This window comes from Camelina sativa, chromosome 20 (genome assembly GCF_030686135.1).
Source record: "Camelina sativa cultivar CO46 ecotype springtype chromosome 20, ASM3068613v1".
Taxonomy (NCBI): Eukaryota; Viridiplantae; Streptophyta; class Magnoliopsida; order Brassicales; family Brassicaceae; genus Camelina; species Camelina sativa.
In genome coordinates this window covers 18,948,275-18,960,633 of record NC_141899.1, presented here as the reverse complement: position 1 = coordinate 18,960,633, position 12,359 = coordinate 18,948,275, and the positions used below count along the sequence as shown (strand labels likewise).

Sequence of the window (12,359 nt, the reverse complement as noted above, 5' to 3'; positions counted from 1 at the left end):
TAAATAAGTATATAGATTATATTTGTTGTAGATATCAATAATGTAAGACGTTACATGAAAAAAAAAACCCACGACGTATCACCCATTCACCACCGTTACGTTCTTTGGTTTTTACTCTTTGCCCCATACGATTCCCTTTTTTTGATCAAAATATGATTCTATTCATTCAAATAGAAAACATACAGAGAGAGGGATAAAGAATCCCATAGTTTAAAGAGATTGAAAGATTACAAGAAGAAGCTTTCCCCAAAGCCATAAGCAAATACAAACATAAAGAGAACATCAAGCAAGGTTCCATGAGAGCTATGACACAAAGGCTAAGAAGCAATTGTAGGCATGTGGGATCATGGTTGTAGGATTGGACATCATCGAGGATCTCGAGAGATGACAAGTAGGTCACGGTCAAAAGACACAATGCCGTTGATAGAAGAATCAGATCCAAGGAACTAGCTGAAGTGAGGCGCACCAGCAGACGTAGAACCAAGGTATGGATTTGGGGGTCAAAGACCCGGGAGGTGATGGAGGTGCGGGTACATGTTTGCTCACTAAAGATGAACCTGAAATAAGCAGCTAGAATCATCGTGGGGTGATTGTTAGTAGAGAAGCTTCTCAGACCATAACCACAGCCTCGACAAATTGAGTTTAGGACTAGTATGCCATGAAACTTCAGGAACTTAGGAGCATGGGATTTCAGAGTTGAAGCTAAAACCAGGAATCGCAGAGTATAAATGCAGAACCGTAACATAACAGGTGGAGCCTCTCTGCCATGGAAATGGTGATCAAGCCATCCACACAAGGTCTGTAGTCGGATCAACATTGGTGAAGAGAAGTCAGACCTGAGCTTCGAAGGAGATGATTGTTGCAAGGCAATGGAATCAGTAGAGTTTATCGGAGAAGAAGCTAAAAGCAGGTGCATAGAGTAAGTGTAGTGTCGTAGCAAACCAGGTGGATCCTTTCTGCCATGAAAATGGTGATCAAGAAAGCCACACAAGGTATGCATTCGACAGAACACGGGAACAAAACCAAATAGCCTGCGCTTCAGGAAAGGGTGTGGATGTTGGGAATTAAAGCGAACATTGTAATTCCAGATTTGGGGGCCAACAAACAATGTCGTGGGTTGAGCAGTCGCCAAAGTTCTAACATACTCAATGTACTTCCAAGACACACTAGCTAACTGGTTTCTCTGATGCAGTCTTCGAACATCGAGTATTACCAAGCAAGCTAAGAGCAGTCTATAGGATAACAGGGAGTTTGATAGAGAGAACCTGGTCCATTGGGGAATTGGCAAAACCATTGGGTCTGCAAAGCTCTCGAGGTGACACGTCTGTGAGGTGGGAGTCCAAAATCGGGGGCAAAACGCAGTTCTGGGAGATACTTCGTCAAGCAGCCACTCAAACGAAGGATCAGATGGTGTAGCTGAGGGAAGATCTTCAGAGGCGGAGCACACACCGGATCGAGAAATTGGGAGATCTAGGGACTTTGAAACCTTTGACGGTAGGTCTGGGCGAGGGTAGTTGAGGATGGGTTTCGCCGGACACCACATCCTTCGATATAAGAGCAGAGTCAGGTCTTCATCGTCTGGATCTGGGATGTTGGTCGGAGAGTTCAAAAGAGACATAAAAAGAAAATAAAAGGGGAAAAAAGAGTCACAAAAGGAGAATAGGGAGAACAGGAAGCAGCAGAGAAGCAACGGGAATGAGAGCACCCGACGCCGGTGAGCCGGAGCTCTACCGGCGTCGGGAAGAGATAGTGGTCGCGGCGCCTCGGTAATAGTGTCTGGGAGAGAATATTAGGGCGAACTCGTTTTTTTGTTTAGTTTAATCATACTACTAGAAGTGCCCCATACGATTCCCATGCACGAATAATGAAACGATCCTTATTTGTATAATTGTATTTTGTTAATTTGACACCCCAATTGTACAGTTTCGTTTACTAGCTATGGTTTCTTATAAACCCTTTAACAAAAAAAAAAGCTATGGTTTCTTATCAAGTAATAACTACACTTTCTCTTTGGAATTGTATATATATATATATATATATTAATATATATATATATATATATATATATATATAATGAAAATTTTGTCCATCCCTAAATGGTTTAGGGAGAAGTTGTTTTTATTATGTGTCGGAAAAAAAGAAGAAAAGAAAAGAATGGAAGAATAATAGGCCATGGGCCATAACGAGCTGATGGGCTTATTAGGTTTAAAGGCCTCATTAAGTTGACCAGGCTCTAGCGCGCCCACACGTGTTGAGGAGGCGGGAAAACAACATCACCGGCGTTAGTCAGTCAGAGAGACCCAAAGTGGCATAGTTCCCTTCCCTGAGAGAGAAAAGAACAAAGCCTTCGCCTCGCTGATTCGCTCTGTTTTATCTGTAAATCGCCATGGGTATCAAGGTCTGGTGCAAGCGGAACGATTACTTCTTGTTTCAATTTTAGATTACGATTCCTGAATTCGATCTAATGTTTGTGTTGTTGTAAATGTCTGATTTTTTTTTTTTTTTTTTTTTAGGGTTTAACGAAGCTTTTAGCCGACAATGCGCCAAGTTGTATGAAAGAACAAAAATTTGAGAGCTATTTCGGTCGGAAAATCGCCGTCGATGCTAGCATGAGCATTTACCAATTCCTCGTTCGTTCCCTTCTCCTCCCCCCCTTTATATTAATTAATCTTATTCGCACTCAGCAAGAGAGTATAACTTTTGAAATCGATGTGACGCAGATTGTGGTAGGGAGAACTGGGACTGAAATGCTCACTAATGAAGCTGGTGAAGTCACTAGGTTACTACTTACTACTCTCTCTCTCTGTTTCCACATTTGTAAAGTTTGGATCTTTCTATCTGATGTGTTTTGTACATGTAGCCATTTACAAGGGATGTTTAATCGAACGATTCGTCTTCTAGAAGCTGGGATTAAGCCTGTGTAATGCTCTTTTTTTTTTTTTTTCCTCTGTTGGTAGAAAAGGTTTGTCTTTTACTATTAGTCTTGCTAATTTAGTTCTGAATCTTTTTTGGCTTCAGATATGTTTTCGATGGAAAGCCCCCGGAGTTAAAGAGACAAGAACTGGCAAAACGGTATCTTTCTGTTATCATGAATTGATTTTTTAAGTTTGAGAGTGGTAAGATGAGTTATTGAACCGTTGTGAACTATGGTTTTGTTCAAATCTAATCTTGATTCAGTTATTCCAAGAGAGCTGATGCAACTGCAGATTTGACTGGTGCGATTGAGGTTTGTCACTCTTTCTTGCCTTACGAGTTTGCTTTCCTAGCTTTAGTTTACTACTAAAAGAGGGTGATTTTACAAGTTATTTCATGCTGGCAGGCAAGAAACAAGGAGGACATTGAGAAGTACAGCAAACGGACTGTGAAGGTAGTCTATTCTTTTCCTTTTATGAATCGTTTGACTTCTTATTTTTATAGCATCCACTTGAAAGCAATTGATATATGCATAATCTCCCACTCTCCAGGTGACAAAACAGCACAATGACGACTGCAAAAGACTCTTGAGACTCATGGGGGTGCCCGTTGTTGAGGTACTTAATGTTATGTGCAGAGGCCCGAGGATCTATATTTTTTCTATTAACTCATCTTTTTGGTTTTGATATGAAATGGCTAAAAGTTTGAAAAGAAGACTGATGTGGCTTCTTACATACAGGCCACTTCCGAAGCTGAAGCGCAATGTGCTGCACTTTGCAAGTCAGGAAAGGTCTAGTTTCTTTTGTCTCTTCTCCTTTTTGTGTTTTACTGACAGTTTTGAGTGACCAACATCTCCAATCTTGTATAAGTGTAAGTTTTACAAGGTTTGCAATGCTTCCTTATGAATAGTTCCTGTCTATTTAGGTTTATGGTGTGGCTTCTGAAGATATGGATTCCTTGACTTTTGGAGCTCCTAAGTTTCTTCGCCACCTGATGGATCCTAGCTCCAGAAAGATCCCTGTCATGGAATTTGAAGTTGCTAAGGTTTCTCTCTCACACACACACTATCCTCTTCTTCTACGTTTCAAGTAATTGAGATCATCTCTTCTCTTGTGGTCACATTTCAGATTTTAGAAGAGCTTCAACTTACCATGGATCAGTTCATCGACTTGTGCATATTGTCAGGGTGTGACTATTGTGACAGCATCCGAGGTATCTAGAGATTTATTTTGCCTTTTTATATCTTTCAACTGTGGGTGAAATAGACTGCTGTGGTTTTTTCTCTGTTAAATATAAACTAATACTCATTTTGTGCCACAGGTATCGGAGGGCAGACTGCCCTAAAGCTCATTCGCCAGCATGGATCTATTGAGACCATACTTGAAAATATAAACAAAGAAAGGTATACCTCTATTAAACTATCTCAGAGTTATTTGATTTGGGGACAATATACTATTACCCTGTGTCTTCTGTTGAAAAATGAAAAAAATGTCTCTCCAAGTTGCATTACCACAACCACACTTCCAAGAAGCTTTTTGTGTCAATTTGTAGTCTGATATAAATTAATATTTACTGTTACTTTTATTGAGTTCTTACTTTGAACATCTGCTGTCCCAAGAAACAATAGCCATAGTGTGTTAAAGACCTTTACCACTTTGTATTATATGTAGGTATCAAATACCCGAGGAATGGCCATATAATGAAGCTCGGAGACTTTTCAAAGAACCTGATGTCTTAACAGATGAAGAGCAGCTTGATATTAAGTGGACCTCTCCAGATGAAGAGGTAGAAATTGAGTTCTCCCCCTTTTTGAATCCTTTGGGAGATTTTTTTAGTTACCTCTTTGTTTTCTCCCTTGCCAGGGTATAGTTCAGTTTTTGGTGAATGAAAATGGATTCAACATAGATAGGGTAACCAAGGTATGTTTCATGTAGTGTTATCATACTTTGTTCCTTATTGCCATATATGTGCGATGCTTTATTTGGACATGGATGATCTGAAATTTTTTTTGTATAGGCCATAGAGAAAATTAAAACTGCGAAGAACAAATCGTCCCAGGGCAGGTATGCACCTTTCGACAATATAGTGGTGGTTCTAGCTTTTACTTCTCTTTCCACTCATTTCTTTCTTAAACATTTCAAAGGCTGGAGTCATTTTTCAAGCCAGTTGCTAACTCATCCGTGCCTGCTAAGAGAAAGGTTTGTCTCTTTAATTCTATATATGGTTGAACCCAATAGTTCTTAATATCGTTTCTTTTGACTTGCACATGAATGTGTACGTCCTATAATCTTTTATGTGCCAAAAGAAACACGGTAAATTAGTTGGTAAGTCTATGAATGTTAAAACAATTCCCCGATTCGTGGTTTGTGAGACGTTGATCTTCTTCATGCTTTCCGCCTACATCTTGTGATTATGAATTCACTGTCCATAGCCTGCCGTAAACTCGTAGTACACGTCCAGAAATGGATGGAAATATATGCACACACTTTAGGGAAAACTTATATGCCTAGTTTGCCTCTGAGGTGATTCCTCGATATACTGGATCACAGGGTACCAAATGTTTGCTCCAGCAGTATAAACCAGCTATCAGCAATAAAGTATTTTCTCTACATGCTTTTGGATGGAACACCTCCAATAATATTGCTAGCCTTAAGCTGTTCTCTCTATCTCGGGGTTCCGACCTTTCTGTTCAAGTGGCTGGAGGTGGCTTAGGCACAAGAATTTAAATATCACGGTGGATATTTAAAATCAGTCTGCCATAATTTCTGTAGTTCTATTTAGCTATATGTTTAGTGTACATCGCTGAGCTGGAAACTACCTTACATAGACTAAGCACCTCCATTCTTAAGAATCCTGTGCTAAATAGAACATTCTACTTTGTGTTCCACATGTTTTAGATATACAGTATCATGTGGTGTTAATAATCTTTTTTTTTACTTACTAATAGGAGATCCCAGAGAGTACCACTAAAGGAGCAGCAAATAAGAAAACCAAGGGAGGTGGTGGAAGGAAGAAGAAGTAAATCACAGTTCCAGTTGTTCTAAGGCTGTATAAGTTAGTTCTGCTGCAAAGATCTCGAGAGAAGATTATTAAAACTTTGATGGTTTTCCTAGGGCTAAGTAGTCTTTGTGCCTTTTGTTTTACAATGTTTCCGTAACCTTGGTTAGTCTATGCTTCCTCAATGGTAGAAAATTAGTAAGGTCTGGACTTCTTTTCATTGTGGTTTCGGTGATGGCATGATCATGAATTTGCTTTTGACAAGGAAAATGCTTGTGCGTGTGTATTCGAAATTGGACTGATTTCAGAATTTAGATGTGATTTAAAAGCAAGACTCCATGTCAAATTATGATGATATTATCACTAGTTTCAGATAACAGGAAGGGGGGACAATAACAAGGATTCATCACATAGCAAAATAAATCAACATGATTACATAAGAAATTATTTTACTGACTAAAGATTACAAGATTTTACATAAGGACTAAAAGAGATGGAGACAGGATTCAAACAATGGTGCAGCCGCTTCCGTTCTCATAGGTATTAACTGTTACCATGTCACAAGGGGTGTAGTAGTAGTAAGGGAAACAAGGATCCTTCTTAGGGTCTGGTTTGGGGTCTGGTTTTTTCGGTGGTCCAACACTGATTACTACTGGTTTCTGTTTAATCTTCTTAAGCTGTTCTGCTACGCAGACCGGATCCATTGTACCCACCACGGTTAGTATGCTCTTCTCTTGATCCAGCGAAACCTGATTCACACCTGCATTCAAATCTCTCATCTTATAATTTCATCTCTCATATATCAACAGGTTTAGTATTAAGTTTTTTTTATAAAATTAAAAATATCATACCTTCTAGCTCTGTAACGGCCTCCATGATTGCATGTTTGCATTTCTCACAGTCGATATCCACTTTGATCTCAATTTTCTGCACAAAACCGAATGATTCAAGAAAATAAAGAAAAAGAAACTCGGATTCGTTTCCAAATATGATTTTACCTTAGTCGTCATGATGGAGAGATTAACTAGGAAGAATATGGATTATGGAATTTAGATATGAATAGATGAGAAGAAACTAGAAGCATATAAATAGAAGCATTCACTTAAGAGTTGTCTCTTATTGTTCTCATTTCTCAACATCTTCCTTTATTATAAGCGACTTGACTTATATTTTTAAGTCTTTCTCCCAAACTGTTGCGTCAACGAACTCACTCTAGTTGTATATGTTGGTAATCTATACAATATATATTAATAAATTTCTACATATTGATATACACATCTAATATAAGACTCAACTTGAATTGGAGATTTTATCCATGAGGGAATTTGTTTAGTCCTAAGTCTTAGCTATTTTGTTCACTTGTCCCTTTATATAATGTTTTAGTACGAACACATTAATATTATTGTACTTAGACAATGAGAGTGACATTTTAGCGGACAATCCCTGTCGGCCTTTATCGGTCATAATCCGGTTTTAGTTTGGATCCAACATAAGATGAAACCTTTACCTTCGACAAACCAGACTGTGTTTTATACAGATCTTTCCGGTTCGGTTAAAGTGTAAGTTTTTGGATTCAGTTTGACCAAAACAAAACTTATTGATGCAAGTTATTTTTTAAACCAAAACTTACATAACGAAATAACCAGCCAACTTCTAGTTTCTTGTGTTTTGGTGGCTTGGAGATTACTAATTTCCAGGAAGATAAGTTATTTTAGGTGAGTTTCCTCGGACGGTGCTAAAGTCTACACCATAATTAAGATTAGATGTCTCTATTTCTCCAATAAACAACCCTGTAATCACAACTTCCCCACCTCAAATATTAATCACACTGAAAACCTAATTTTGGCTAAATTAAGGGGCTAAAACCAACCTTTAACAATTTGCCTAATAATAAACGTTTCAAAAGCTTCTCCATGTCTATAAGAACACCAAAATTAAAGTTTCTCTATTCGTGAATTTATTTTCTTGTTTATAAATTCATCAAAAACAATCTCTTTTTAACTATATAACAACAACAACAATAATGGCCTCTATGACGACCAATTTTGTTGTTGTTGTTGTCACCATGTTGGTCGCAGCCGTGGCCATTGCGGAATGTGAGATGCTTCAAGATGTTTGTGTTGCTGATTTGTCCAATGGTATTTTTACTTACCCCAATAACCACATTTGCTTTGACCTCTTTTGTTTTATTCATAAAACGACTCACGATGTTGCACAAAAAAAAAAAAAGAAAAAAAAACGACTCAAGATTTTCTTTTATATAAACAATTTCCACAGGATATTATGTTTCTTCTCCCTAGCTGCTTAGAAACATTATATCTTTAAGAAATGTGACACCAATTGTGATAATTTGTAACGAAATCTTCTCATTTGTATTATACTTTATCTATATTTTTTTGATTTACTATTATATTATTCAAGACTTTCTTGGAAATTTATCATGACTTTTGATAAATGATATAGTATTTGTCAAAATGTTAAAAATAAAAGTTAGGTGGACGACACATGATTGAAATCTTCAAACATTCTTTTTCAATAGTACCATACCAACATAAATTTGAAAGTCGATTACACTTTCTGTTTTCTTTTTTTTTTTTTTGTTCTTGTCAAAATTTATCTAATTTTCTTTGTTTATTTTCTTTTGACAAAATGAAGCGGTCAAGGTCAATGGATACACTTGCAAGGACTCAACACAAATGACACCGGAAGACTTCTACTTTCAAGGCTTAGCCTCCGCTGCTGCCACTAACACCTCTACCGGCTCAGTCGTGACCGGAGCCAACGTAGAAAAGCTACCAGGACTCAACACCCTCGGCCTCTCCATGTCTCGCATCGATTACGCCCCAAACGGCCTAAACCCACCTCATGTCCACCCACGAGCCTCCGAGATCATTTTCGTCCTTGAAGGTCAGCTCTACGTCGGCTTCGTAACAACCGCCGGAAAACTTATGGCCAAACACATTAACAAAGGAGATATTTTCGTCTTCCCCAAGGGACTCCTCCATTTCCAAAAGAACGTTGCCAACACTCCAGCATCTGTAATCGCAGCCTTCGATAGCCAATTGCCCGGAACACAATCACTTGTCGCCTCTCTCTTTGGAGCTCTTCCCGATGACATCCTCGTTAAGTCATTCCAGCTCAAACCCAAACAGGTTCAGAGGATCAAATCCAGATACCAAGCCAAGAAATGAGTTTGTTTTTGGTCTCAAAATGTAAACACTAAGCAAAGACGAATGAATGGAGATAAAGTTTGCAACTTTAAACTATAATGAGATGAAAAATTAAGCAAAGAACTGATAAAAAGCTCTGTTTTTCATTGTCTTAAACTCTAACGAGCAAATTTCTCAACACGTTCATAAAATGGGAAAATCATAAATAGAGTATTTTTTTTTCTTCTGTGCCACGTTTCATTCATCACTTAGCCGCTCTACCATCTGGAATAGAGAATAGGACAATGGGCTTAGACGATTTGACAAAAGGCACATCACATCTGAAATAGCCTTTCCTCTCAAGCTGAATCACATCTCCACATTTCAGATTCCTCATATTCGAATCACCAAGTGCCAATGTTTCCTTCTTTGTGTTAGGATTCACAAAATCTTCAACTTTATCATCATCTTCCAGCTGGGTTGCAGCAAATTAAAAAAAAAAAAAAAAAAAAAAAAAGATATCAGTGATATTGAGCGCGAGATAACAATAATGTAGAGATGTATTGACCGAGTCTTACCTTCTTCTTGGTGATTAGATAATCAAACTCTGTTAATGTGAGATTCACCAATTCATTGGTGTCAGGAAGCCATGTGAGCTTCAGCTTTGTAGTCTTTACAGATCCTTGGAGATTCAGAACGCCAGATAACGCAGTGACACGACCCTCCTCGTCCTTTGTGATTTCCTTTACTATGGCATTTCCCCAATCCATCAAAGTTACTTCCTCACCAACAGATATCGCACTCGCATCAGCTTCCTCCATCCAAATGCTCTTGGTGAAAGTGGTTGCCTTTTCTCCAGCACCTTCGAATTTCTTGTGCTTTGGTATCATGCGAACAAACGGCTCATCAGGTCCATCCGTTAAGGTAAATAGTACACGACGCTCTGCAATCACAGCCGTGTGTCTAGGGCACACAGGATCAATTATTCTCTTATTAATAGACCAAAGTTTGTCCCATTCCATCAAATTTAGATTCTTTGAAGCCCCCTGGAAATGTTAAAAAAATCAACAGATATATTATTACAGATCACTCGAAAGAGACAAGCAACAACGCAAAAGAAAGAAAGCCTTACCTGCTCTAGAATGAACTGAATCAGAGCCTCAATTTTCAAACCTCTACGAACAATTCCTTGGACTGTCGGGAAGCGTGGATCATCCCACCCATCAACCAACTTCTCCTGGACAAACCAGAGAAGCTTGCGCTTACTGAGAAGTGTAAAAACGAGATTTAACCGGCTGAACTCATAAAGCTGAACCTGTCGCATTCCCATGTCCTCCAGAACTTTAAAGTACTGAGCATTCCGGTCATGATACTCACTAGACCGAAGGGCATGCGTTATACCTTCAAGGGAATCCACAAACGGGCAAGCAAAGTCATATGTTGGATATATCTTATACTTATCCCCGATACGGTGGTGAGACGTAGGATTGCATCGGTAATAAACCGGGTCGCGCATGGCTTTGTTGGGATCTTGCATGTTGAATTTCCCGCGAACGCAGCACTTTACGCCTCTCTCACTTCCCTTAATCATTTCCTTCCATAGCTTCAAATTCTCATCGACGCTATGATTCCTGCATTTCGAATCAATTCCATCCATCCTCTCTTTCTGCATATCCTCCCTCGGCGTGTCGTCAACATATGCCTTGCCCTCACGCATAAGTTTTTCCGCCATTTCCATCAGTTCAGGAAAGTAGTCAGAAGTGTATGTCACTTTCTCGTACTTGATCCCCAATGTCCCAATATCTTTCACGAGATTATCCACAAACTCATTGCTTTCCTTAGCAGGGTTAGTATCATCAAAACGCACAATCACTTCCCCTTGGTAACGCTCAGCGAAATACTTGTTGAGCAACGCAGCCTTGGCATGTCCAATGTGAAGGTAACCACTTGGCTCAGGAGCAAAACGAAGTCGAACCTTTCCAATCTCTGCTTCCGGCAAGTCCACTTCAGGTTTGCCTTTGTCCTGTGCATCTGCTTTCGTAGCTTGTTGGCTGTCTTTAGACTTTGGTGCAGCCACAGGCTTCCCTGAGCCCTTCTTCACATATGTTGCTAAAACCTTGTTAAGCAGCTCGCTGTACTCATCTAAAATCGAATTGAACCATCTAACCAAACTCTGATACTTTTTCGATTTCCTCAAACTTTCCCATCTTTGGCCAGTTCCTACCAAAAAGTTCAACTAAATCAGCTTCAAATACAGGGAAACTCATAACAAAGATAATGAAATTTTTTTGTTTTACCTGCAAGAGCTGACCAAATAGCAACATCCGCAATGGAAAGAGAATGGGCAACAAGAAACGTGCGAGTCTCAAGATACTTATCAACACGACCACAAGCATTCTCAAACTCAGAACCAGAGGAGAAGACAGAAGCGTAATCTACCCACTCATCAATCTGATTAATCACACACAAGAAAGGATTTAAAGCAATTTACACTAGAAGATTCATGATAAATAAATAACTCCAATGAATCGAGACCTGGGAAGAATCAAAAGCATCGTTGCCGTAGAAACCAGGAAGCTTGTTAGCTGATCGACCAACATATCGAAGAAGAACAGTGGTTCCACTCAGTTTCCTCCTAAAATTCCAAGAAAAAGGCTCAAACTTTCCGAGAAAGAAGAAGAAGTAATCAGACAGACAGAAAAAGGAACGTACCCGTCGGAGAAGACGAAAGAAGCGACGGTGGCTGCGGCGGCGGAGGAATCAACAGTTACCGGAGAGGCTGAGAGAGAGAGAGCAACAATAACCGAAAGTGGCGGACTTTCCGGTGGGAACGAAAGCTTCACCCCATCCATCTGTGAGATCTGAATCCAAATCCACGAAGTCAAGATCAGATATATATGATTATGAGAAAAAAGGTTAGGGTTGAGAGACGGGTTCCTCCTATTGCCTTTGTCAAGACGAAGATGAGGACTAATTATACTAAATAAAAAAGCTCTTAATGGTGTCCACCTAGGATTTAAAATACGGGTTAGACATGTCACTAATTAACATTTTTAACTTTCTAGAATTTTTCTATATTAAGAATTATTTTTAAACGATCTATTAAGATTTGACATATCATTCATTAACATTTTTTAAAATTTTCAAAAAATTTTAGAAAAAGGAAAATTTTAAATTTATGGAAATAAAAAAACTATGCACAATATCCCACATCGGCTAGAAAAGTTTTAGACAATGTTTCAGAATCAGTATAAATAAGATTAATATGCTTCCAACAACGAATGAGAAGGAAAGCTTGAT

General features: G+C 38.8%; 4 protein-coding genes across 5 annotated transcripts; 2 read left to right on the top strand and 2 right to left on the bottom strand.

Annotated features, from left to right (window-relative positions):
• The first annotated feature begins 2,230 nt into the window (after window positions 1-2,230).
• LOC104771140 (flap endonuclease 1) lies at window positions 2,231-6,242 on the top strand. 2 transcript variants are annotated; one of them, XM_087505469.1, is made up of 17 exons: window positions 2,231-2,398; window positions 2,514-2,630; window positions 2,721-2,779; window positions 2,861-2,920; window positions 3,019-3,072; window positions 3,178-3,226; window positions 3,320-3,367; window positions 3,465-3,530; window positions 3,653-3,703; window positions 3,838-3,957; window positions 4,041-4,125; window positions 4,234-4,315; window positions 4,584-4,698; window positions 4,776-4,832; window positions 4,930-4,976; window positions 5,057-5,111; window positions 5,861-6,242. In XM_087505469.1, exons 1-17 carry the CDS (start codon window positions 2,387-2,389, stop codon window positions 5,933-5,935), a joined length of 1,152 nt encoding a protein of 383 aa, XP_087361595.1. In that variant the 5' UTR covers window positions 2,231-2,386; the 3' UTR covers window positions 5,936-6,242. The 2 variants fall into 2 exon arrangements, with proteins under 2 accessions (XP_087361595.1, XP_087361596.1); XM_087505470.1 differs by lacking the exon at window positions 5,861-6,242 and adding an exon at window positions 5,463-5,748 and having other exon boundaries at window positions 2,249-2,398.
• Window positions 6,243-6,249: 7 nt separating this feature from the next.
• On the bottom strand, window positions 6,250-7,102 carry LOC104771141 (heavy metal-associated isoprenylated plant protein 2). Its single transcript, XM_010495615.3, has 3 exons — window positions 6,909-7,102; window positions 6,762-6,837; window positions 6,250-6,670 (listed from the first exon to the last, which is right to left on the bottom strand). Exons 1-3 carry the CDS (start codon window positions 6,918-6,920, stop codon window positions 6,417-6,419), a joined length of 342 nt encoding a protein of 113 aa, XP_010493917.1. The 5' UTR covers window positions 6,921-7,102; the 3' UTR covers window positions 6,250-6,416.
• Window positions 7,103-7,792: 690 nt separating this feature from the next.
• LOC104771139 (putative germin-like protein subfamily 2 member 5) lies at window positions 7,793-9,200 on the top strand. The gene is made up of 2 exons (XM_010495613.3): window positions 7,793-8,048; window positions 8,566-9,200. Exons 1-2 carry the CDS (start codon window positions 7,934-7,936, stop codon window positions 9,099-9,101), a joined length of 651 nt encoding a protein of 216 aa, XP_010493915.2. The 5' UTR covers window positions 7,793-7,933; the 3' UTR covers window positions 9,102-9,200.
• Window positions 9,201-9,204: 4 nt separating this feature from the next.
• LOC104771137 (glutamate--tRNA ligase, cytoplasmic) lies at window positions 9,205-12,039 on the bottom strand. The gene is made up of 6 exons (XM_087505468.1): window positions 11,772-12,039; window positions 11,595-11,694; window positions 11,357-11,510; window positions 10,192-11,279; window positions 9,638-10,105; window positions 9,205-9,534 (listed from the first exon to the last, which is right to left on the bottom strand). The coding sequence occupies exons 1-6, from the start codon at window positions 11,909-11,911 to the stop codon at window positions 9,325-9,327; spliced, it is 2,160 nt and encodes a 719-aa protein (XP_087361594.1). The 5' UTR covers window positions 11,912-12,039; the 3' UTR covers window positions 9,205-9,324.
• Between the last annotated feature and the right edge of the window lie 320 nt (window positions 12,040-12,359).